At 35.0% G+C, this 27,732-nt stretch overlaps 1 protein-coding gene across 2 annotated transcripts in view; it reads right to left on the reverse strand.

The window, feature by feature from the left end:
* The window catches only part of VPS50 (VPS50 subunit of EARP/GARPII complex), a 129,762-nt gene that overhangs the window by 68,034 nt on the left and 33,996 nt on the right, over window positions 1–27,732 (reverse strand). For both annotated transcript variants that reach the window (XM_077776242.1, XM_077776241.1), the window contains exons 10-13: window positions 21,666–21,708; window positions 18,859–18,957; window positions 17,031–17,171; window positions 722–854 (exon numbers count right to left, since the gene is read on the reverse strand). In XM_077776242.1, the coding sequence (XP_077632368.1) occupies window positions 722–854; window positions 17,031–17,171; window positions 18,859–18,957; window positions 21,666–21,708 (416 nt within the window). The remainder of the gene's footprint in view (window positions 1–721; window positions 855–17,030; window positions 17,172–18,858; window positions 18,958–21,665; window positions 21,709–27,732) is intronic.

Below are 27,732 nucleotides of genomic sequence, written 5' to 3' on the forward strand. Positions count from 1 at the left end.
TTTATAAAATTTTAAATCCTGCTGTGTTTTCACAGGAAGAAAAATATAATTATTAATGCTTAGAATCTAGCTTTATTAGTACAAATTGACAATTAGCAAATAGATTTAATAGTAAGCATTAGCACTGATTTTATAGTAAATTTGGACAGACCAATGCCTTAACTAGTTTGCAATTCATTTTTTCAAAGACCCTTTGTTAATAATTTAGTCCCAAAGCCATCATGGCATTTTCCTGAAAACTGGTAATATCTGTCACTTAAGAAGTCCTTTGGCCCAGATAATCCCCCAAAGGTAATGGAGCTTTTAAAGAAAATGAATGACTTTCTTTCGTGAACGTTTACCTACGGCTACTAAAGTTCCTGAAATTCTAAAAGCATGGCTTTTCCTTTTTCTTTCATTTTTTACCCCTTTTGCTTTTCCTTACTCCAGAAATATGGCACAGTTGTAGTGGTTTTTAAAATAAAATTATTTCCAGGGTGCCTGGGTGTCTCAGTTAAGCATCTGACTCTTGATATCAGCTCAGGTCATGATCTCACAGTTTGTGAGTTTGAGTCCTACGTCAGGCTCTGTGCTGACAATGCAGAGCCTGCTTGGGATTCTCTCTCTCCACCACCTCTTCTCTCTCTCTCTCTCTCTCTCTGCCCTCCCCTGCTTAGGCCTTCTCTCTCTCTCTCAAAATAAATAAACTTTTAAAAAATTATAAAATAAAATTATTGCCTACCAGAAGCAGAAGTAGTATCCTCACTGTCATGCTTTTCATGCCATTCCATAGTCCTGTAATAGCTGAGCATAACTTCCCACAGTGCTTTGCACAGGTCTGCAAGGCATGGAATATAGCTGTCTGGTGTAACATGCTGAAGAAAATAAGAAAAGTCAACTTGAAAATGATCACAACTTGCAAAAAGGAAATCAATCAATCAGGTCATCTGTGCAAACCAAGTACCTCTGACAACCTCTAAATTCTAGAAATCACATGATGTTATAGATATTCCATACCTATTAATAATATTTAAAAATAATGTCTTGATACAATATGTGGTCTCAAATCTCATTGATGAAAATGTGTGGATTTTTCCCCCTTTGTATAAACTACCAATTTGTCCTTCTGCCCTTTTTTTCCTGCAGGTAGAGTAACGCCTCCATTCTACTTTGCAGGCTTTCTGTCAAAATGGAGCATTTGCTTCATCATTTGAGATTTTGTAACATTTCTTCCTTTGGTAATTAATGCACCAGAACCAATCATGCTGCAAAAACACTGAAAGGCTACTAAGACTGGTTAATTAAGGTCTCCAAAGTAAATAGCTGGTAGACATAAGCTACATAGCAAGTATAGCTATGGTGTGACTGATGCTTAGGATAGCACAAGTTGGTAGTGGGCCTGTCTCTTTCAAGAAGTTCTTTCTCTCGATAGTGATCTCTCCTTCCTCTAAGCTCCTTGTTTATTAAAACATTCATCAAGCAATTAATAAAAATACCAATTTGTATGACCCCATTCACTTTTGTGCAAGCATGTCAAATCTCTGAAATTCAACTAGGAAGTAGTAAAACAAAGGAACTGTTAAGCTCTGGAGTCAGAGCCTGAGTTGGGTTTAAGCCAAGAATGGCAGGATGGTTCAATCTTACAAAAATCTATTAATATAATCCATCATATTAACAGTATAACAAGAAAAAAACAAATGATTATCCTAAAAGATGCTGGAATAAACCTTCTGACAAAATTCAACTGCCGTCCCTAATAATAACTCATAAAAAAACATAAAAATGGATGGATATTTCCTTAAGACAAGAAAACTAAGGCATACCCACTGTGGTTAGGAACAAGACAAAGATGCCCACAATCTCCACCACTATTTAACAATGTCCTGGAGGCATTAGCCAATACAATTACACTACAGAAAAGAATAAGAAGCAAATAAACAGGAAACGAAGAAACCACACTATTTCTATCTGCATTATTATATTATGATATAATAATATACCTAGAATATAATTCTTAGAGGATCAGTAATAAAACTAACTCAAACAATAAAATAACTCAGCAAGGTATCAGGTTATAAAATTAATGTAAAAACAATAGCATTAATATATATACAAATAATAACCATTTGGAAGATATGCTGAATGAGAAACTTCCATTTATAATAACAAAAAAGAAAAACTTTTTTGGAACTTAACATATGATGATCCAAAATTTCATGAAGAACACTGAAAGACATAAAATAGATTTGAACAAATAGAAAGATATCCCTTATTCTTGGTTAGGATGTCTCAACATCATCAAGATACCAATTCTCCCTAATGTGTGAATTTACTGAGATAGAAATAAAAAAAAAAGCCAAAGGACAGATACCATACGTTTGCACATACAGGTGCATTAGGAGGAACTTAATGGAGGACCATGGGGGAGGAGAAGGGAGAAAATAGTTGGGGAGAGGGAGGGAGGCAAACCATGAGAGACTCTTGAATGCTGAGAACTGAAGGCTGATGGGGGTGGGGGAAAGGGGAAGGGGGGTGATGGGCATGGGGGAGGGCACTTGTTGGGATGAGCACTGGGTATATATGGGAATCAACTTGACAATAAACTATTTAAGAAATTTAAAAAGGCCAGAAATAGATCCAGCCTCATATGAAAATAGAGTGATAAATATGGCATCTGATATCATTTAGGTAAAGATAGGTTGTTGTTGTTGTTGTTTTTTTAATAAATAAGGTTGGGATAACTGGATAGTTAGTTGGAAAAAGACAAAGTTAGACCCACTCCTCGCACCATACATAAGAATAAACTTCAAAAGGGTAAAAGACCTAAATGTAAAAAATAAAACTATACTAGCACTAGAAGAAAACTTGAGTTAATTCTTCCCTCAGCTTGATATAGGGAAAAGCTTTCTAATTATGACTCAAAATTCAGAAGTAATAAAATATAAAATTTGGTACATTTTACTACATAAAAATTTTAAGAAAGGATTTACATGGAAAAAACAAAACACTATAAGCAAAGTCAAAAGACAAATGACAAACTTGAAAAATATTCACAACATATATCACAACAAAGAATTAATATCATGCATTTATAAAGAACTCCCTGGGGCGCCTGTAGGACTCAGTGAGGTAAGCATCCAACTCTTAATTTTTGGCTCAGGTCATGGTCTCACAGTTCATGGGAGCAAGCTCAACCTTGGGCTTTATATTATCAGTAGAGCCTACTTGAGATTCTCTCTCTTCCTTTCTCTCTGTCCCTTTCCCACTCACTCTCTTGCTCTCTCTAAAAATAAATGAATAAACTTAAAAACAAACAAATAAAAAATTCCAAAAAGTTCTTGGAGAAAAAGACCAAACATCCTATAGAAGAATGGGAAGAAGTTAAAGGCAAACTTCACAAAAAGAAATACAAAAATGCCATTAAACATATAAAAATATGTCCCATTTCACTCATAATATGACATATGTACATTGAAACTACAATAAGATATAAATTCTCACTCATCAGATTGGTGAAAATTTTAAAGCTGACCATTAAAAAAGGGTCTCTCCTTGACTAAACTCTAGATAAGATTCTCTGGCCCTCTTCTTGACTAGGCCTCATTCTTGGCCTGTAAAGACTTGAACAAAATACTAACATTGTTTTTAACAGCTCAAGGCTTTATACTAGGATGACCCCAGTCCCCATTAAAGTGCCTGCCTGAGAAAACTCAAGTTGGCCAAAATAATTTACTGTTTCTTTCAGCTAACAACCTGAAGAAAGGCCTCCTGTCTCCCAGCCTCTGAGGGAGACAGTGGAGCCTAATTTCAATAGGTGCCAGTCAGCGAACCCAGATGGGCTTCACAGGGATTAACCCTTACTTCCTGTTTTTTGTAATTTTTCATTTCCTGACTCTGAGCTCCAACTCGTCCCCTTTCCCTCTAAAATGCCCAGTCACCTCTGTACAAAATGGAAGGTGAGCTTGGTTCACACTGGATTCTTTTCCCTTTTGCAATAAGATATTACTGATTAAAATATGTCCATACAGGGGCGCCTGGGTGGCTTAGTCGGTTGAGCGTCCGACTTTCGCTTAGGTCATGATCTCGCGGTTCGTGGGTTCGAGCCCCGCGTCGGGCTCTGTGCTGACTGCCGGCTCAGAGCCTGGAGCCTGTTTCAGTCTGTGACTCCCTCTCTCTGACCCTCCCCTGTTCACGCTGTCTCTCTCTCTCTCTCCTAGAAATAAATAAAAAACATTAAAAAAAAAAAATTTTAAAATATGTCCATACAACTTCAATTAGTATTTGGCTTTGTTTGTCTTTGATACTCTATATACTCTGTTGGCAAGGCTGTGAAAAAGCACCCACCTCCATACATTGCTAGTGGGAATGAAAAATGACATAACCCTATGGAGGAGAATTTGGCATTGTTTAAGAAAACTACATGTGAAGAAAAAAAAAAAGAAAAGAAAACTACATGTGAATGTTTCCTTTGACCCAGCAATCCCACTTCTAGAAATTTATCCTGAAGATACACCTTAAACAATGTGAAAATACTTACACACAAGATCATTTACTGTGAAGGATTATTTGTAATCACAAAATTGTTGGAATCCATCTAAATGTCCAAATAGGAGATTGGCTGAATAAACTACTATACATACACACAAAGGAGCACTATGCAACTATGAAAAATGATGAGCTGACACACATATATTTAAATTTTAATTTAAAAATTTCTCGTGGCAGCCATCTGTTTGCTACAGCTAAGAGTCTGTTATTTGGTTTGTCTTTTTTCCCCTTTGTTCATTTGTTTTGTTTCTTAAATTGCACATAAATTTTTTGTCTGACTGACTCAGTTCACTCAGCATTATATTCTCTAGCTCCCTGAAAGAGGGAGGTAGGTGAGACGATGGGTGAAATACATGAAGGGGATTAAGATACATCAGGATTCGATGAGCATTAAGTACTGTACTGAATTACTGAATCACTCTATTGTACACCTGAAACTAATATAACACTGTAACTATACAGGAATTAAAATTGCTTTTAAACTTCCCCTTCATGACATACATATATGAGAAAGGGAAACTTTTTAAATTATATATATAAGTTTTTTATATATGTAAAATGTGTTTTTAAAAACACTGAAGTTAGTTACCTTTACAAGGTGGAGTTGGGGATGAAATGGAAGAAACATAGGAGGAAGTGACACTTTTCTAACTACACCACATAGGCCATAAGTAACCTATTCATAGAAGAATTAGAATGACAATCCAGATTTACACATGGCTTGAAGAGATTAATATAAAATATTATTGCATACTTATGCTATAATTTGGAGTAATTTTTTATGTACGCATTTCATGTTCACTTTTATAATTAATTACCACCTTGACAATGAACCAGCCTTGATTGTTTTTTCCCTTGGCTTATTTTTATCCCATCATAACATATCTCTTATAGCACACACATTTAATAAAAACTTAACTGATGCCCATGGTCAGGAAAAAGCTAAAAGCAGAGGGCAAAGAAAAGAAAAAACAAATCACAAAAAAAGTTCTGGGCTGCAACTCAGCAATCATTCACCTGAATAAAGGTACTCTTTTACAAGTCAATTTTTTTCACTTTCATAAACTCAACTTTACATAAATTTATATTTATATTATGCAAATAAATTTAATCTAATTATATACCAACATTCTTTGGGGTAGATAAATGGAAGAGAATGCTAGTTACATTTCTTCCCAAAGAAAAATTATGACTATACAAATATTTGTGTTATAGCCCACCAATTAATTTTTATTATACTTGTCACAGTTTAACAAACCAGAAAATTGAATCTTAAACTACTACTACCTTCTATTTTCTACCCAGCCACTGTCTATCTACATTATTTGCCCATTTTTTTGAGGAAAAAGAGGTTCTTTCCTATGTTACCTCTTGATGATTTGCTGAAATTTAATGGGCTTGGGTGAGATACACAGAGATATATATTTTTTTTTCCAAAAAAGTTGAAATTATTGAAGTTATAGCAAGCTTTTTGTCACAAAACTGATACAAGTGTAAATAATTCATAAATCCAGCTAAACCCCTGCACAGGCCTAAAAGCCTCCCAAAAGAATCCAAATTGTATTATCTTCAAATATGTTCATATGTACAAACATAAGACTATGATGTACTAAGCATGAGATAACAAGATGGCTTTTGCCCAAATTTATTATCTAAAATAGAAACAAATGTAGAGATTCATGGTACTAAATACATATAAAGTAAACAGTTTAAGAAAAAAAGGGCAAGGTGGGCTAGAAAAAAAATACTGGTTTCAATACATTTAAGACTAGATGTGTTAATTTCTGCACTGAAGACTGTGTTGCCAATAAATTAAAAGAGTCGTTTCATTTTAAAACTGGACTCTAGAAACTACCTTCTGCTTTAGCATGCAACCAACTGGTATGAACTCTCATAGCAACAAATGGCTCTCCTGCCTTTATCACCTTATTACTAAAATCATTCACAACTAGTATTCTCTCATTACTTTATAAAAATCTCCTCTAAATTTCAAACAGAGAATCTTTATTACACAGACATGGGTGAATCATAACTATAACAAAAGAAATTCAAGAAACCAACAAGTAAGCAAATAACTGCGTAAGTAATCAAAAACTAAAAGGCAGGCCAAGAAGAAAATCTGAATTTCTGAATTAACAGCCCATGAAACTTCCATTCGGACATCTAGTCTTCTTCACATCAGCAGGGCATATTACAAACAGGCCTAGAAAAGGAACTGGAAGCCCTGGGTCCAGCCAGCACCAGTTCCACAACTTATGAGTCACATGCCCTTACACAATAAAACACTCTGGATTTAAGTCTCACCATTCATAAGACAGTGTTAGAGATTCCTGGGTCTAACTACCTCATCACTAGTTTAATCCACTCACCAATCCTAAATGCCTAACACTTCATCTCATTCGTTTAGAATACTAAGGCAGAGGAGTACCATAATGTAATTCCAGTTCAATATTTGTAACATTATCAATCATACCAATGAAAGTCTTGATCAATTTAGAAAATATTCACCGCGAGACATCCCAAAGAACTAAAATAACATGTCTTTAAATTCTTTTAAAAATTAAGAATATATGGGAAATAGAAATTGAATTATCAAATATTATTCTGTGTTCTAGAGCTATTTTCCATTGCCATTCTTTGACTAGAAGCTAGTAGTGTCAATTTATTCCACAAAGGTTGTGAGGTGAAGGGAAAAGGAAAAAAAAGTGCAGTATTTTAGAAATATCTCTTAAAAACATGCAGACAAGAAAGAATATTTTAAGTAATCTAAATAATTTTTAAATCCACAACCTCTATACAGATAACATAGATGTCTAGTAACTCTGAAGGTTATAAAAGGTAACAAATGTCCTGGGGGGCAGGATTTGGAGAATACACACAAATCTGGATATTACAGCATAAAAATTTCAACACAGCATTACCACTATGCTTTACTACTCAAACATCAAAATAGGCTTCTTTTTTTGAAATGTGTATTTATTTTTCTTTTTAAGAGAGAGTGCGTGCATGTGCAGGGAGGAGCAGAGAGAGAGGAGGAGAGAGAATCCTAAGCTGGCTCCACACTATCAGTGCAGAGCCCAGTGCCAGGCTCCTCTCACAAACCATGACATCATGATCTGAGCCGAAACCAAGAGTCGGATGCTCAACCAACTGAGCCACCCAGGCGCCCCCCAAATAGGCTTCCTAATCAAATCTTGATGAACACATTCAAAAAACCCACAGATATCCTATCCTATTCTTCATCATTGTCAGCTAAGTACAGTTTGTAACTTCCAGTTCTGCTATTTAACCATTTTGAGCAACATACCTGGTCAAAATAAAAATGACAAAAATGGCTTAAAAATCCAGCAACATTTCAACCCTGACTATAAGCAGTAAGTGAGAATCCAGAGTATATTTTCAATGAAATAAACATAAGCAACCTTTCCAAATCCGAAGCATGCAATGAAAGAAAGTCATCTTTTAAAAGTTGCTTAAGTACAAAGTTAAGTGGTAAAAATGAAAAAAGAATGCTGCTGGATTTAGTTTTCTCTTATCAATTTACTTTTATATTCTTCAGAAATCTCTATTATCAAATACCTACAAAAATTTCAGGAAGATGATTGTTCTATTAAAACGTCAAAATAAAAATTCTTAAGGAATATCCTTAAGGTATTTTTTGTTGTTGTTTCACTTTGATTAGCACTCTGATCACATCCTGACAAACATAAAGGGAACAGATATGTGGGCATCTCCAAAGGGCTCCCAAACTCCCAGCGCTGCCGTTCCCCCATCCCCAACTTCATACACACACTGATAGATTTCAAAAAAAAAAAAAAGAAAAGAAAAACCCACAAAGAGTTAGCAGTATTTTCAGATGAATGCTGCTAGCACTGTGAGCTGCATCACCAGAAGCCAATGGGGGAAGTCCGCTGCCTGTCAGGGAAGCTTCAAGAAAGATGTTGCAGACCCAAACGGCACTAGGCTCTGGCGCTACAAATATCTCTGGGGAGGCTCAACTCCAGACCTAAGGAAGTGGCTGAGCCAAGCAATTACAAGATCTCTCCAATCTGAAATTAATCTGTGAGGGCCACGGTGTACAAAATATGAATATCTTCAGTACTTTTTAGCCACTGGAATCCAGAGATGTGCACAGTATAGTGAACTGGATAGCAACATGTTTGGGCTTGGGGCCTAACTTTGTGACTTACTTGATCATGATGCTATAAATATCACTTCATTTATCCAAACACCCCAAGGGATAAAGCAAATAACCTAAATCCTCTCTATTAGGTTATTCTGAAGCTTTAAACACTATGACTCTCCAGAGACAACAATATACATACGCTGTAGCAAAACTTCCCTTGGGTCAAACTGGATTCATCCATGATTTAAAAACACAAATGTATCATGGTGAAAAAACAGTCACTCTCATCTCCCAGGCATTTCTATCATTAATGATAAAATTGGATATATCTATGAAATCATATGCAATAAGTATGATATAAATGATGCTACATTGGAACTAAGTACCTAGCACCTTCTAAATTGTGAAACAGAAAGATCTCCTTTAAATTCAAATTGCTGTTAAATGGCCTTAATCAAATAGACAGCTTAATACTATAAAACAAAGCAGCTGTAATCAGAATACAAAATTTATCTTTCAAAGCTACAAGTGATAAAATGCTGAAAACCCCTATGCTGACACTATTACCAAAAAGGTGGCACCATTTAAATGTAAAAACACTATCAAATTAAAAATAAGGTTTCTTGTCAGCTCTCAAGAATAACTTTCTTCCAGGAAATTTTTTTGTTTGTTTGTTTCTGCTGGCAGTGTGTGCCATGCTCTAAAAATAGGCTGGTTTTTTAACATTTACTCCAAACCCTCCCTCACAAACACACACACACACACACACACACACACACACACACACACACACACACACACACCTAGCAGTCTACATTACACTGGCCAGTTCTTAGATGTGGCTAGCCCAGGGGCTTTGCCACACCTGAGCTGGTTTCAAGTGACCAGAAAACCCCTCCATTTCCAAAGAGGCAAGGCTGGCTACCCAGATAACTACAGCCCAAAGCATGCTCTCCACTGGCACTCATTAGGCCCTGAGAATACTGAAAACAAACAAATCTTCATACTAAAAATCCAGTTAAACCAAGCCAGACAACCTACCACTTTCCTTTTACCTGTCCTATACTCCCCTCCTCTCATGCCATTGCTCAGGAGATTTCCTCACTACCCCCGACAGCTCCCACCCTGGACCCAGCCACGTACATTACGCCTGTCGGAATCCAAGACTTAGCTCAAAAGTTGCAGCTTTCTCCTAATAGTAAGATATGGTTTTGCTTCCCTCAGAACCTTAAAGAGCTGTGTTGACCCCAATGACACGATGTTGTTTCAACTTTTCTTATCCTACCTCTGATCATAATTAACACGACCTTACTAGGTTATAAATTCTGTAAAGCCTTATCTATCCTTGTTGAGCTGAACTGATTACTTGAGTAACAAAAGTTGAGTAATGACAAGGGAACTGGTTTCTAGTTTCTACTTAGCAAGTCAGAGTACTAAGAAAACGGAGTTTTATGTCCTATTCCAGTACCCATGAAAGGGTCACAGGCTAGCTTGTCAGTGTGCAAGTAGGATAAAATTTCCAACCCTTCATGGTTCTTGACAATCCAGAGAGTATATGGCAGGGAAAATTTTCCCTTACCTATCTTTTGATTGTTAAGTTTTGAATTTTAAAAATTACCAAAACCTAGTTTTTGTTTTATCTTAAATATAAAAAAAATCAATATATATATTCATACGTAAAAAATATATGAGTGGTGATGGTACAAATATGTGATAATAAATCTGACAGCTGAATTCTTGGAATATTCTACAACTGACCTGAGAAAGCAACTCAAGTAAATACAAAATACTGCTTTTCTAACTAAAAGGCTTCTCTCTCTCTTCGACCAAATGTTCAAATTTATAGCTTCCAATAAGACAGAAAATGTCTATTCATCTATCCAACCAAATCAACCAAATTATCCCTAATAATTAAGTGTCCCAGTTTAATTTCCTTTACATCCTAAATATGCCTGAGTGATAAACAACATAAATTGTTATTTTGATATGCTACCTTCTGGTGTCTGGCAATTAAGCTATTAAATACAAAATAATCAGCATTTGTGTGTACAGGGAAAGGGATAAAAGCAGGCATCGCTGATGAGGAGTAAAAACTGAAACACACTTTCCAGAGGGCAATTTTGGAAAAATGAACCAAAAGCCTTATAAATGCAAAGCCTTTCACAATGCAATTTCATTTCTTATCACGTATCCTAAATACTTAAAGATGTAGACAAATACTTCGCTTTAAGACTATTTAGTATAGTGTTCATAATGACAGAAGCTAGAAATAACATAAATATCTAAGAATAGGAAGCTGGGTAATTAATCCAGAGGATCTTACAATGAAATATGGTCAAGATATTAAAAGTTATGTGTGTAGCATATTTACAGAAATGGAAAATTATTTATAACATAGAAAATGGAAAAAATGTTATAGAACTGTGTGTACAGCATAATCCTACTTTTAAAAGCTATTTGCTTACATACACATTAAAAAAACCAGCTTTGCATGCATAAATATTAATTTTATTCTTCTTTTTGCTTATCCATATTACAACTAGTATTTTACTTGTATAATTTAAAATATGTATACTTTTAAGAGTAAACATCATGTTAATTAATGATTGCTTAATTTGAGCTGCCATTTATATAATCTACATTCTATCTAACTCTATATAAAGACTATAAGTGATTTAAGAACATATAAATACCAGACTAGTTTAAGTCAGAAAACAGCAAAAGGATAAAGAAGCAGTTAATTCTACAGAGGAAAAAAAAAAATGATTGTTACTATATGTGAACATTGAATTTAGCTCTGAACTTCTCAGCAACCTACCAATCATTGTAAAGATAGTCCGTATACTCTCACACTATTTGATGAGAGAAAATATATTCTTTATAACAGAAAATGCCCTGAGAATTTGGTAATAGAAACATGTTTTGACTAAAAAGAAGCATTGTCTTTAGGTTTCTATATGAACATCAAAATAAACTATATCTTCAACGGAGGTCTTACTAAAGATATTTACTAACCCTCAAAAAACTGACATTGAATTATAACTCAATACCAAGAAATATTACTTAGAAGACTAAAAGTTTAAAAGCCTAGAAGAATGGAATATTACACCAGCCTTCAGTTTGTCTCTCTATGATGTATGCACACAAGGCACCTGTAAAAGTACACAGCCCAAAGAAGGTACATAATATTGGTTTTCTCTCCCCCGCATCTGGCTTAAATTTGAAATGTGTCAACACCACACCAGTTAGAGACTAAGAGGGCAACCCAATCTACCCAAGAAACATTAACTAAGCACCTCTAATGTGCCAGACTCTGAGAAAACACATACTGAAATCATTTCAAAACAGTTTTTTTCCCCTAAAAACAAAACGAAACAAAACCAAAAAAAGAAACAAAACCAAAAAAACCTGACTCATTTTTCACGAAAGTATTACTACATTATCAAGCTCATTTCAAAAACAGAACTCAGAACTCATTAAGCTCATTTGGAAATGAAAAACTGAAAAATGGCGGGGAAAATTTCAGTCAGGTTTAGCCAGCTCTTTTATCATAAAATTAATCAATAACATCCTAATTAACATCTTAAAATAAGCTCCCCAAAGAAATTCAATAGCCTGCCAAAAAGGCTGTAAAACAAAACTTTTTTTACTTGATTCATACTTCATAAAATTTCAAATAACCTACAAATAGTTTCTCTACAAGATCACTAAATAAAGACATCTACCTGGTGTCGAGAAATCTCTCCACAGACTGGTATAAACCAGGGGTACAACGATGTAAATGCAATAAAAAACAGGGCTTAATTTTTTAAGTAAATAAAAAGACCACTATGCTCCTTTTCATGGCCCTTCCCAAAACTGAATGAGGTTTCATTCTCATTTGAAAATCTTGCTAAGTATTAGTCATTTATTTCTGCTTCAAAATAATATGTATATTTTTAAGCCTAATTTACTGATTTAAAAACTGTAAGCCAATATATTCAAGAAAAACAGGAAAAGCAGAAAGATACAACTATAAAAAGAAAAAATGGTGCTTCTAATTAAATCATTCAAAAAACATTATTTAGTAAAGAAAGAAAAATAAGTACATTCAATTACAAAATGATTTCAACAAGTTCAAAGCCAACTAAACTTTTAAACTCAGAGCAATGGCTGACAGGACACAGAATGGCAGAAACGTCCTAACAGGGTAGGATGCTGTTGGCCTTAAGAACTCTGAAGTTCTTTCTCAGTTTCTCAGAGTCAACAGAAGCAAAACACTAATTTTGCCCCAGATTTCTTTGTAAATGGGATATCAAAAAAATAATAATACAATTTCATTCTTACCCATCTAGTAATAAACAGATATCTGTGAGTGGCTCAAAATAATACTACAAACAAGGGCAAGAAGATGATGAGGTTTCCATTTCCAATCTCCTTCCAATTAAAGGAAACACAATTGTTCCCTACTTATAGGAACTCCATCCCTCTCTCAACTCTGATACTATTTCATGTATTTGATTTTTTAATGTTATATTTAAACTCTTATCTATGACTAAGGATTTCCTTTAAAATATTGCTATTAAACAGAGAAAACCAACTGCCCAAATGTCTGAGCTCTTTTTTCTCATTTCTAAAATCTACCAGTTACCACCTTCTACGCATCTCCTGAGAGCTGTTGCTTCTTTCTTACCTGACATTCCATTGCCACATAGACTTTCCCACTAGCACATCCTCAATAAGTATTCTCAGTTACTCTCAGTTGGGGCAAAAGTAATTCACACTTGCTACATATTAAAAAATCAAGAACCTTACATTCAAAAACAAGGCTCCTTCACAAATCATCTCCCTTGCTTGAGGTGTGCCATTACAAATCCTTTATATGTATTCTCACCAGGAAAACATATTTAAATTTCCTTTCATAAGTTTATTTATTAAATTTCTAAGGGTTGTTTCCAGTTTTCCTCTCCTGAGCTGATCACCTTCATCTGCAGAATTCACTTTCTAAAAGGTCACATCTTTTCATCAAACTAACAAATATAAATCTGATTACAAATAATTTCTTTCTAGTCTTCCCTGGTTTAAACATTTCAAATAGAATACAGTATTATAAAACAAATTAAAACTTGGTTAGGTTTCCAAGAGATATCCACACCCTTGTCTGCCTGCAGCAGCACTGACTTAAATACTTCTAAAAGGCCTGGGGTAAATTTTCTGACCTTTGTTAATTTTTTAATTCAGAATTGTGCCAAAGAAAATGGGCAACCTTAAAGTGGATCACATACTTCACCTCATTATTCAGCTCCTCTAAGTGCATTCTTTTAAGAACCTAACATAAAGAGCCTACCACACCTAATTGTTAAATTCTTTTCTTAAAAGAAATTCCTCCAGGGGGCACCTGGGTGGCTCAGCTGGTTAAGTTTTCAAGTCTTGATTTTGGCTTAGGTCATGATCTTACTGTTTGTGAGATCGACACTGCCCTGACCCCCCCCCCCCGGCCNCTCTCTCTCTCTCTCTCCTCTCTCTCCAAATAAAATAAAATAAATTTTTATTCCTCCATGAAGCCATCATCATTTGCTACTGTTTTCACCACTTCAACATTCCTTTAAGAATGTTTTAGTATGCCTTGACTATAAACCAGGAGTATATTTGAGATGGGGTGTGGTTCTATGACAAAGCTCTAGTATACCAATAAATTACTTGTTTCCTTAATTTAATTATATATACCTTGCTATAATCATACATAGATGGATAATTTTGTAAAGAATTACCAGATGTTTCTTTTGGAGTCATTTATTTTTAATGTTTATTTTTAATAGAGAGAGTGTGAGCAGGGGAGTGGCAAAGAGAGAGAGAGAGAGAGAGAGAGAGAGAGAGAGAGAGAGAGAACACAAAGCAGGCTCCACGCTGAGAGCNAGAGAGAGAGAGAGAGAGAGAGAGAGAGAGAGAGAGAGAGAACCCAAAGCAGGCTCCAGGCTCAGAGCTGTCAGCACAAAGCCTGATGCAGGGCTCGAAACTCGCAAACCATGAGATCATGATCTGAGCTAAAGGCAGACGCTTAACCGATTGAGCTACCCAGGCGCACCTCTTGGAGTCATTTTAAGAAGCATTTACTCAAAATAAAATCAAGGAAGATAAGCCCTTTGTTATCTGATAATTTAAATATACATAGCTACTTCAAAAGCCAGCTTTAAGAAAAACATTGAAATTGTTTAAAAATGCTATGGTAAACACTTTAAACATAAATTTTTGTTCATAAACATTTATAAATTAAGTACAACTTTCAGCTTTATATTATGTAAATGTATAGAGGACTTTCTCAAGAAGTCAGAGTACGTCTTTGACTTTTAAAAACATATCAACGTTTAATGGTAAGAAAGTACACTATACATATACACAAATACACACCAGATTTAACCAAAGTAAAGAAGATTTAAGGACAAATGCCTAATTTGTTTAAAATGCTTTTTTAAATTATATTTTCTTTTCTTTTTTTTAATTTTTAATATTTTTTAGCATTTATTTATTTGAGGGAGAGAGAGAGACACTGCGAGCAGTGGAGGGGCAGAGAGAGAGGAAGGCACAGGATCCGAAACATACTCCAGGCTCTGAGCTGTCAGCACAGAGCCCGATGCAAGGCTCAAACTCACAAACTCTGAGATTGTGACCTGAGCCGAAGTCGGATGCTTAACGGACTGAGCTACCCAGTTGCCCCAATTATCTTCTTGTTTTAACTATTAGAAGTTATTTTCTGTTGTAACAGAGAAATCACTAACTTGTAATAAATTGCATTGCCATATGACATCTATTCATGACAACACTAATAGAATCAAAAAATGAAACTGATTACTTGGATATTTAATTTAAAAATATATACTACCAACCTAAGAAAATACATGGATAAGAAGATAAACAACACATTTCAAAATAACTGAAACTTAACAAATGATGGCTGTACTTACTGGATAATTAAAAATTTAATTATGCAACTATATCACACTTGAAGTTAATAATTATTAAATTTGTGCAGTTCTCATAATTTATGAAATGATTTTTAAAAGAAATTTTTAAGCTTTATTAACAACCATCCACTGCCATTATTAACTTAATTCTTAATCTATCGTATACAATCACATCCTTCTGGAATATTTATTATAGCTCTAGTGAGAATACTTCTCCAGTTCCCAACGGCCATAAACCAGCACTTTTGACAAACTCAGTAAAGAATGAAGATTAGCTTAATTTTATACTAATTCCAAGACATAATTAGAGTAGAGAAGAGATATCTACTTCCTAGAACTGTTATTTTCTGAGTTGATGTTAGAAATAATTCAAGAAAGTCCCCAGTGAGAGATACAGAATATTGTTGAGCTAGAATTAAAGAGACCAAGGTCAACAATGACCTCCATATTGTCAAATCAAGTGATCAATTCTGTAATATCACCTTCACCTTATGCAGACTCTCAGAAGCATGCAACAATTATTCTTGAAATACTTCCTTCTGTAGGCTGTTCCGCCATCTCCTACCTACCCAGCTAGCTGCTCTTTCGCAGACCCTTCTACTGGTCTCTTGGCACTACCTACTCCTTTAATGTCACAAGGCCCAAGGACCCACGGTTCACTTCTCTACACCCATTTCCCCAATATTCTTATCAAGTACCATGGATTTAAGTACAATTAGATGCTGAGACTCTCAAATCTATAACTTCAGCTCTCATCTCCGTAAGTTCTTTTATCCAACTGCCTCCTTAACAAGTACACTTGAATGTTAATCGGCATCAAACAGAATTCATGACTTTCCACTACACATCAGTCTTCCTAATAAACACAAAACAGATACCACTGTTCTCCCAGTTGTTCATCATTCTCTTTTCCTCATGCTCTATATCAATGCATCAGCAGGACCAATTCTAAAACAGAGAACAACTTAGTTCACTTCTCACCTGTGGTTATATTACCTACAGATCTCTGTTTCTTTAGGAATGAAAAGAAACTGGTTACAGATGCTGACAGAAATAGCATTTACACTCATGAAAAGACTCACTGAAAGTGTATACAGGGAACCAGCAAAGATGATTGCTTAAAAGCACCTTATGTGCAATCACAGAAGAGAATTAAGAGCCTGAGAAACAAGGGTAAAAGAAGCTATGACAGAGTAAAGAGTCCATTCAGAAGCAACTGCACTCCATAAATCTATACTACCTCATCAACCTTTACCATTTCTGTGACTGAACCTTCCATTATGAGAAAAACAATAATATGTGAGAAAAAAAACTTTGGGCAAACATATTTGTTTTTATTTCAGTAGCATCTTCAAATAATAGGTGCTATGAAAAATGGAATATGAATTTAAAAACTAAAAGAGAGACATATGAACAGTTATTAAGTTACTACATACTGTACAGAGATCCTTATATTGCAGCTTTTGGAATTTTGTATCTGTGTTTCCTGAACATAGTTCCACATAACCAAGAACAACTTGAAACACAGTATTATGAATGGCTTGAGTGAAGTGCATGTGAAGTTGATCCATTGCTGTCTATGGAAAGAAAAAAACATACAACATAATTTCATGTTATTAAAATAAATAAATTTCAATGGATGTGAAAACATAAGAAAAAATCTTTACCAATTATAAATAAGGCACAAAGATCACTATTTTTCATAAAATTATAATTGTACTGTTGATTACTTGCAAATAACTCTTCAAATAACCAGAATACCATATCCCTAAACATAAATATGAATCGTGAACACTGCTCTGTTGCTCTGTATTTATGATTGGTACCCATCCTGTTCTTTCTCAGACATGTCAGGCATAATTACACCTTTGGATCCGCCTTGCCATCATTCCCTTACACTGTTTAGGATGCTTCCCAGCGGTCACCTTCTCAAAGAACATTTCCTGATTATCCTATATAAATCAGTACTTTGCAGGACTCTATCCACTTACCCTGATAATCTATTTCTTTATATACTATTTGTTACAAGCCAACATCCTGCTTCCCTCCCTAGAAGATAAGACACATAAAGGCTCATACAGAGGTGCCTGGAGCAATGTACACCATAGGTACTAATAAATATTTAATGAGTAAAAGAATTAACCTAATGGGGGAAATTTGACATCATACTCATATTTTCAAAGGTCTTTAAATAAGTCACTCAAAATTACCAAGTGTCTACTTCTTATAATTTTTCCTAGGTAGCCTAAGACACACGTTAATTAAGTACAGTAAACAACCAAATTTCTTTATCCAGATTTTAAAATGTAAACAGAGTTTAAGTGGTTTGGTAAGTTCTTAGATCTCCTTCTAAGACAAGAGACCATTTAAAGGAAGAAAACATTTACATCCATCATTTTTAGCACATTTACAGATAAATGCATAATCCTGTACATGGAGAAGGTACAATTAGCTTTCTAACAACTTCATCCTTTGCAAATTCTTCAAGAAAGCCCTTGAGCGGTAACAGTATGTAAAGCCATGAACTACCGGAATGAGAACATTCAGAGAATAAAACAATCCTTTGAAAAATCTGATAAATGAGGAGCACCTGGGTGGCTCAGTCAGTTAAGCCTCCAACTCTTGATTTCAGCTCAGGTCATGATCTTATGGTTTGTGGGACTGAGCCCCACACTGGGCTCTGCCCTTGGGATTCTACCTCTCCCTAGTTCTCTGCCCCTCCGCCACTCATTCTCTCTCTCTCTCTCTCTCTCTCTCTCTCTCTCTCTCTAAAAATAAATAAATAAGCATTAAAAAAAAAGAGAGAAAAATCTGATAAATGAAATGGACCTGTTTTATAGGTAAACATATCAAATACACAAAAGTTTACATACCACTTTGAGGGAAACATGCTGGTCCATCTAGGAACCATGAAGCTCCAAATTAAGAGGTTCTCAATCAGGACCAAGAGGTGAGGTACACAAGTCTACACATCCTCTCCAAATGAATTATCTTAAAATACACTTTAAAAAAAAAAAACCTACATAAAATTGTAAAAATATTAAACCTGACAAACACTGCATAGTTTAAAACAAACTTCTGTAATGTTACACTCTATACACTCCAAACCTATGTGAACCTATGTTAATATGGCATAAAAATTTACTTTGTTAAATGAAACTTTTTAAGGAGACTGTACACTAGTAAATATATTCAGACTTGAACATTCATAAAGAGCAACAGATTCCTGATTAGGAAAAAAGTAAATAGTCTTTCAAAACTAACCTGTGTTTTTCCAAGAAGTCGATAAGCTTGCTGAACTTTGGTGTAATGATTAATGTCAAAATTCTTGCAGATTTTGGAAAGAGCTACATCCAACTGCTCCTATGGAATTAAAAGAGGAACCAAGAGGCAGTTAAGGAATTATGTTTTCAAGGCAATGAGAAGTATTAATATTAATTTCTCACTTTTAATTAATATCTAAAGATATTTACTATCTTACTAGATGTAATAGTCAAAAACAATTTTTTTATGTTTTTTTATTTTTGAGAGAGAGAGACAGAGTATGAGTGAGGAAGGGGCAGAGAGAGCGGGAGACATAGAATCTGAAGCAGGCTCCAGGCTGAGAGCTGTCAGCACAGAGCCTGACACGGGACTTGAACTCATGAACCACGGGATCATGACCTGAGCAGAAGTCAGACACTTAACCAACTGAAACACCCTGGCACCCCTTTCAAAAGCAAATTTAAATAAAAATATAAATAGATTATAGTTCTCACATATTACCAACTCTAATCCAGTTTACTCAGGTGTTCTTTTTTTTTAAAATTTTTAATATTTATTTATTTTCAACAGAGAGAGAAAGAACATGAGCAGGAGAGGGGCAGAGAGAGAGACAGGGTCTGAAGCAGGCTCCAGGCTCTAAGCTGTCAGCACAGAGCCCAACATGGGGCCTGAACCCACAAACCATGAGATCATGACATAAGCTGAAGTCAGATGTTCAACTGACTGAGCCACCCAGGCACCCCAAGATGTTCTTTTTCTTTAAATTTTTTTAATGTTTATTTATTTTTGAGAGAGACAGAGCCTGAGCAAGGAAGGGAAAGCCAGAGAGGGAGACAGAACCCAAAGCAGGCTCCAGACGCTAAGACATCAGCACAGAGCCTGACGTGGGGCTCTAACCCACAAATTGCAAGACCATGACTTGAGCCGAAGTTGGATGTGCAACTGACTGAGCCACCCAGGTGCCCCAAATAAGATGTTACTAACATGTGAGTATCTAAAGATCCATGCCTAGTGTTTCAAGGGATACCAAATCAGTATATCAGTTACTAAAGGAATTTTATTTTTTATTTATGTTTCCTCAAGCAATTGCTAAAATCTTACAATGGTATGAACTAAATTTGTAATACGATTAAAAAATAATAGAACAATCCTTCCATATAATCACTAAAAAGTAATGATCAAAAAAACTACATTGATCTTATAAGCACATACCCAAGGTATATCTAAATGCATCAACTTTGTTTAAGGATTTCTATTTCAATGATTTCATTGTAACATAATGATTCTCTACATAAGTACAGAATAATATTATATATTGTGAGTGAAGAAATACTGAGTGATTATTTACTTAAGAGATTTTCAAAGCATTACCTTTAACGTTTATCAAACTGTCATTCTTATCATTAGTAAAATATTGCATTTATGATGAAAAACTACTTTCCAAAAAGGTCATTTGAAAGTCCAGCTTCATAGATTTTGGATATTAACCCTTTATCTGATATGTCATTAGCAACTATCTTTTCCCATTCCGTCGGTTGCCTATTAGTTTTATGGAATGTTTCCTTTGCCGTGCAGAAGCTTGTAATCTTGGTGTTATGCTGAGCGAAATAAGTCAGGCAGAGAAGGACAAATACCATATGTTTGCACATATAGGAGGATTAGGAGGAACTTAATGGAGGACCATGGGGGAGAAGGGGAAAAATAGTGGGCAGAGAGAGGCAAACCATGAGAGACTCTTGAATGCTGAAAACAAACTGAGGACTGATGGGTGTGGGGAGGGAGGGGGGAGATGGGCATGGAGGAGGGCACTTGTGGGGATGAGCACTGGGTGTTATATGGAAACCAACTTGACAATAAACTTTTTTTAAAAAAAAAAAAAAATTGAGCTTCAGATCGAAAAAAAAATAAAAATAAAAAGAAAGTCCAGCCTCAATTTTTATAAGCACTCTCATCAGGAAAACAGTAAAATAAAATACCAGAAGAAAATAATTCTAATTACTTTTACTAAAACAAATACCCTGCTTTGCAATGACTGCCAAGAAGAGAGATGAACTCTGAGTAAATGTAGGACAAAAGCAAGACTTTGTGCTCACAATGACATATCTTTTCCTTTCCATTTCTACATTTTTTTAAAAATGTTTTATTTATTTCTAGGAGAGAGACAGAGAGACAGAGAGAGAGAGAGAGAGACAGCGTGAGCAGGGGAGGGTCAGAGAGAGAGGGAGTCACAGACTCTGAAACAGGCTCCAGGCTCTGAGCTGGCAGTCAGCACAGAGCCCGACGCGGGGCTCGAACCCATGAACCGCGAGATCATGACCTAAGCGAAAGTCGGACACTTAACCGACTAAGCCACCCAGGCGCCCCCCCATTTCTACATTTTTGATGAACTGTATGAAATACTAGAAGATTTAGGAATTTAGGAGGGTTCATCAGCCAATAATTATCCTTATGTAAATTAGCTCACTGAACTAAAAAAGGTAACAATAAAAATAATTAATACATGGTAAATATTTTGTCTATAATTTACATGAAACTATATGACTAACAGTTTGGGGATCTCTCTGGATATGGTGTTTTCAGATACAAAATGCCATTTTCAGATCCCCAAACTCCAAAAGCATTATTGAGTGTACAAGAAGACACATTAACCTGACCAGGCAAGGTATTCCAAATAAAAAACAATAAACAAAGTGCTGTGATCTGGAACACTGGTAATAACACAAAAGTCAAAACATAAGATACATATGTACTATTAAAAAACTTCTGAAAAGAAAAAAAAATATAACTTATGATGTAATCCTTCTTACCTCAATTTGTTCTAAAGTATCTTGAAGCTTTGAATTCAATTCACTGTTAAATAAAACAGAGTTAGAGGTTACTGTCTATGTTTAAAAAAGACAAACTAAGTGCTAAATATAGACTAGCTGAATTAACTCATAAATTCACAGATAAATGATAAAAGCACTAAATTATGCAGAGTCTACAAACAGTGCAATAAAGCAAGGAAAAGGATAATAATTAGAAAAGAATAAATAAAAGAGTCATTACTAGCAGCAAGAGAATTATATAGGGAGATACTCCTAAAGAATCTATAGATAAAGTCAAGAATTTAAGAATCCACAATTGAGGGGCACCTGGGTGGCTCAGTCAGTTGAGCGTCTGACTTTAGCTCAGGTCATGATCTCAGGGTTCATGGGTTCTAGCCCTGCATCAGGCTCTATGCTGACAGCCAGCTCAGAGCCTGGAGCCTGTCTTCGGATTCTGTGTCTCCTCTCTCTGCCACTCCCCTGATCATGCTGTCTCTCTCTCTCTCTCTGTCTCTCTCTCTCTCACAAGTAAACAAAAACATTAAAAAAAAAAAAATGAATCCACAATTGATAGCAAGCTTTCAAGACTAAAAAGTATAATATTGATAACAAGTAAAATTTAAAAATTAAAATAAATCTCTATATATTAGGAACAAAGAATTAGATAATGGAAATTTTTAAAATACCATTTCAAAAAACCAAATACCTCAGAATAAATCTAATAAAAAATATACAATACAAAAACTGAACTAAAATAAAGAATTAAATACATGAAGATATATACCATGTAAAAAAAACCTATAACCTTTGACACAGTTATCAGTCCTCATTAAAATGATCTAAAATACCTGAAATTTTAATCAAAACTCCAGCAGGTCTTCCTTAGTGTATGTGTATGGAAACTGGCAAGCTGCTTTTAAAATTTATGCAGAAACTCAAATGGTTAAGAATAGTCAGGGATATCTTGAAAAACAACGTTGGAAGACATATACTAAAAAGGTTATAAAGTCACAACAGTAAGATAGTGTGGTACAAACAGAAGAACATAAGGAGCTTGAACAGATACAGACAAAGTAGGTAACTAGCCAATAAACATACAACAGGCACCTCAAGTAGGCATTCAGGAAATGCAAAATAAAGTCTACAATAAGATTCCATAACAAACAACCAGAATGGCTAAAGATATTTTTTAAATATTAAAAAATTACATCAATGAATGTTGCCAAGGATGTAGAACAAATGGAACACTGAGTTCAATGTTGGAGGAATGGTAAATTGATACATCTTTGTAAATCTACTGACACTCAACACATACTTACTCTATATTCCAGGAGTCCTAGATATATATCTTACAGAAATGCATGTGTAACCCTTGCAGCATTACTTGTAATAGGTAAAACTTAAAGCAACACAATTGCCTATGAACAATTAAATGGATAAAGTGTGAGATATTTATATGGTGAAATACTATAGCAATGAAAATGTATCACATGAATCTCAAAGACCTATTGGACAAAAGAAGTTCACTGTATAGAAGTCACTATAAGATTCCATTTATATTTATATATAGTTCAAGACAGGCAAAACTTCTTTAATGACAAAAGCTAGAACTGTGGTTACCTTAGGAGGAAAATCACAGTGATCGGGCAAGAAGGAAGTTTCTGGGTTAAGAGTTTCTGGGACGTAATTACATAACTATGTTCACTTTGTAAGAATTTGTCTAGTTATACACTTAGGTTATGTGATTGAATCTGATTTTGTTCCCTTTAATTCCCCCTAAGTCAGTTAAAAAAATTAAAAAACAGAACTGAAGTTACTTGAATTATAATATCTCATTACTAAAAAGGATCTGTGATATCTAACAAAATAAATACAATCATAGAGAAAGTATTTTAACAAAAAAAATTAAGGCAAACTAAAAATAGAGCAAGTGAAAGGTATAATTCAGTATACAAAAATTATACACTGTATGTATTTTGAAATGTTTTAACGTTTATTTTTAAGAGACAGAGAGAGCATTAGCAGGGAAGGGGCAGAGAGAGAAAGGGAGACAGAATCCGAAGCAGGCTGACAGTTCAGAGCCGGATGCGGGGCTCAAACTCACAAACCGTAAGATCATGACCTGAGCCGAAGTCAGACACCATTTAACCAACTGAGCCACCCAGGTGCCCCCATACAAGGTATTTTTTACAATTGTTATCTGTTCATAAACATGACTCTCAAAGTCCTAGCAGCCAAAACAAATAGGGAGGGTCCAAGCACACAATTCAGTGTCCATAATATCAAAAACACCAGTACTCAAGAAGGGAAAAACAGAACCAAAAACTCAAAGAAACAAAAATTACTTTTGTTGGCATCAAAGTTCTGAAAGAAAATTTTACCAGAGTCCTGATAAAGGGAACAATGACTTTTATCTCCTAAGGCACAATACTCTTCACAATAGCCTTACAGAATACATAATAATGGATTCATAGATTCCATGCATTTGCTTCTTACCATGCCTTTTACTGCAAGCTGAGAAAATAATACCAGCATGATGATTTATATGTAGATACAGAGATAGATACATAGATATAAAGCAATTTGTCAGAAAAGTACACCCCCTACCCATTTTTGATGGTCTCAGGGATAAATGTCTAAACATACAGAGGAATAAGACAAATTTACTACAAATACTATTTATCATAAGCATGCTTTTGATGAAAGTCAAGAATTGGAGATTACTTTAGTAAAACCTGCAAATGAGCAAAACTAGACACTTTGATAATCAACAGTGTTAAGATTGATACCTGATTAAAATTGTCTCTAAGAAGGATTTATGCCCGAAAAATACCCACAGCCACAGACATAGGTTAAGGGGATATTTGTAGGCAAGACTGAGATTTTTCTTAAAAAAACAAAACAATAAAACGATTCTGGGACAATTTCTGTCCAAAGAATAATGAATGAATGAATGAATGAATGAATGAATGAATGAATGAGAGAGAGAGAAAGAGGAAGGAAGGAAGGAAGGAAGGAAGGAAGGAAGGAAGGAAGGAAGGAAGGAAGGAAATGAGGCTTTAAGGCCCCACAGTAATTAACAGTCATTTTAAGTACCTTGGAACTTAGAAAAAATTAAGGTTTCCAGCTCTATCACCCCACCTCCCACCCCAGGCAAGTCAGTACCTTCTCGAGTTGTTTTTTCAAATATATTAGAAACATATACTCTCAAGTACAATCCCCAAGTTGTTCTTTCTCCCACATTTTCTCACTTTTGATTCAAACCATCACCACCCATTCAATTCAAGCTGGAAATCTCCATGTCATCTTTAACTCTTCCCTCGCTTCATATATAACTGGTAATCAAATTCTGACAATTGTACCATTTTACTAATTCTCATATCCATCTATGCTTCTCTCTTCTCATTTATGTGTCCTAACTCAAGAATTATCACCTTTTGCTTGAATTATCTTAATAGTCTCCCAATGAATCTCTGCACACGTTACCCACACCCACCCTTCAATCCATCATCCATTTATTTGACAAACACCATCAACCTACTGCATACCGAACACTATAAAACATCCTCCCAAAAACTCTCAGGAATAGCTCTGACCAGGGGTCTTAATTTCAGATTAGATTTGGTCAGTATTCTGTTTGATCTGGCAGACTCAGTTTTTCAAATACCTTATACATGAAAAGCTTCAGACAAGCCCTACCAGTCCTGTGGGCCTGACCATTTCCTACTATCTTACATCTGGCAGCTTCACGTATGTTACCAACCTGAATCTGCAGCTCCTAATTAAAGTAGAACTTGATTCATATTAATTCACGGTGGCTCGCCATTAAACCAAAAATAAAGTCCCAAACTGGTACAGTATGTAAGATTCTCAACTCTCAACAAAAACATGAAAAATTAACTTCCCCCTAACTTTTCAGTGCCTACATTTCAGGCGCCTGGACTACATGCAATCCCCCAAATAAGCCCCAGAATTTCACACCCTCTGTTCTACTTGTATATAGCGTTCATGAGAAACAGAACATCCTTTCTCCTTTTCTCACTCACAAATATCCATCTGTCTTTCCAGGCCCATCCAAATGTCATCTTTTCCAGGAAGACTTTTCCAGGAAGTCTTCCCCTGCTGACTGTTCCCCTCAGTTTCACAATGCTGTTTCCAACATACCAAATGATAGAAGGGAATATCTGTGACTGTCTCCCTTAGCAAAGACCGTGGCTTATTCTCCAGGAATCTCCAGGACTAACTAAACTCACAGCCTGACTCACTGCTGAGTCAAATTTGCAATTCAAACATAAATGGTGAAATTTTCCCAACATTTCTTTAGCTCCTATTTTGTATCTCAATAAATAAAACTACAGAGATAGAAAAAGAGAAAGGAGAATGTTTTAGAAGAGAAAGGAGAATGTTTTAGAAGAAAAAGAACTGCACTAAAGTCTGAGTCTACGGGTACCTTAGGAAGAGAAAAAAGAGAGATAAGTAGAACTAAAGCAGTTCTACTCCTCTTTTATACAAGGCTCAGAAGTTCACTAAGGCTGAAGACAGAGACCCAGATACAGAGAGGCAAGAATACCTGGAAGAGTAAGTAGGTTAGAGCTGGTAAACATATTTGTACAGGGAGTATTTTGAGATTGGGAGAAAAAGAAATATATCTAAACTCATTCACAGTTGAGAGTAATGCCTTCTTCAATTCCTCAATTGAAAAAAAAAAGGGCTTTAGTATTTATGAAATTATCATAAATCTGGATGGTTTTAGTGCTCCTATTACTTATGGTTAAAATGACTATATCCCATGTATTAAGAATTAATGTAAACATGGTAATGCAAATAGTATGTATAAGATTTTAAATAGAAAAATCTTTAAATGAAACATTTTGGCTTTAAAATGCTTTCAAAATCTACCAATGCATTTTGACAACAATTTACTACTAATTGAAAATACATGTATAAAAATTAGGTGATTAAGGAGTGTGTATATTAAATGCACAGCCTTCAAGGAGACCTTTAGCCATCATTTAGAAACAAGAATTCATGTTATTTCAGTCTATTAATGAAAGTATGCTAAAAGGATCTATTCAGAAACATTTGGATAAATAAAACCTACATTATGGTCAAAAAAAATTACTAGTTCTAAGATGGAAGGCTAAAAGCTATTAAAGGCTATTTGCAAGCTGAATAGAATAAATCAAACAATTTTAGGGGGCATTTTTAACATCTCTACAGAAGATATTAAATATAACATATCCATAAATAACTAGCTAATACTGTTCTTTTAAACAGCTGATCTAGTATATATACACTCATAAAACAGGTCCTGGAAAGGCTGCATATAAATCAAATTGCGTACAATATGAACACAAGGAGAAACAACATGGTATAGAGGTAATGAGCATCTTAATGATCCTTCCCTGTCTGTTATTAATGAGCCATGTGATTTAAGTCCAGTCTCTTAATATCCCTGGGCATCAGTTTCCTATACAAAAGTGTGCTCGATCTAAAGGGTTGCTTCTTGTTCTAAAGTTTCAAAATTCGATTACATGCTAAATACTAGTTACCCAATTACTACATCTTTGTATATGATTCAGTAGAATGCTAAAACTTTAAAATGAGCTTAAGTAAAATTTATACTTCCAAGTTTATACTTATCTTGGTCCATTGGCCAAGATATTTCAGTTATTTAGATCAGAGATCTATTCCAGTGGTTTCAATTTACTCATAGGTGGCAGGGAGTTTATTAACATACTGCAAAGAAAACCTGGCTTTCAAACACTGTGAAGTGAAACCAACAATGATGGGATACCAGGAAATGTCCACACGGTCCTTCAAACCATGAACAAGGCTGTAAAAGAAATAAGATCACTCTGAATCTACCCAGACCTCTGTCCTCACTCTGTTCAGAAATCGGAGTCCACTCCTTAGAATAGTATAGGTGTTCAAAACATCTCTAAACTTTATGAATTATAATTCTAGAGCAGCGATCAGGCCCAGGAGCCAAATCTAGCCAACAGCCTATGTTTCTAAATAAAGTTTTATTGGAACACAGCCACATGGACTTGTTTACATACTAACT

This window comes from Crocuta crocuta, unplaced genomic scaffold (assembly GCF_008692635.1).
Source record: "Crocuta crocuta isolate KB4526 unplaced genomic scaffold, BGI_CrCroc_1.0 scaffold37, whole genome shotgun sequence".
Taxonomy (NCBI): Eukaryota; Metazoa; Chordata; class Mammalia; order Carnivora; family Hyaenidae; genus Crocuta; species Crocuta crocuta.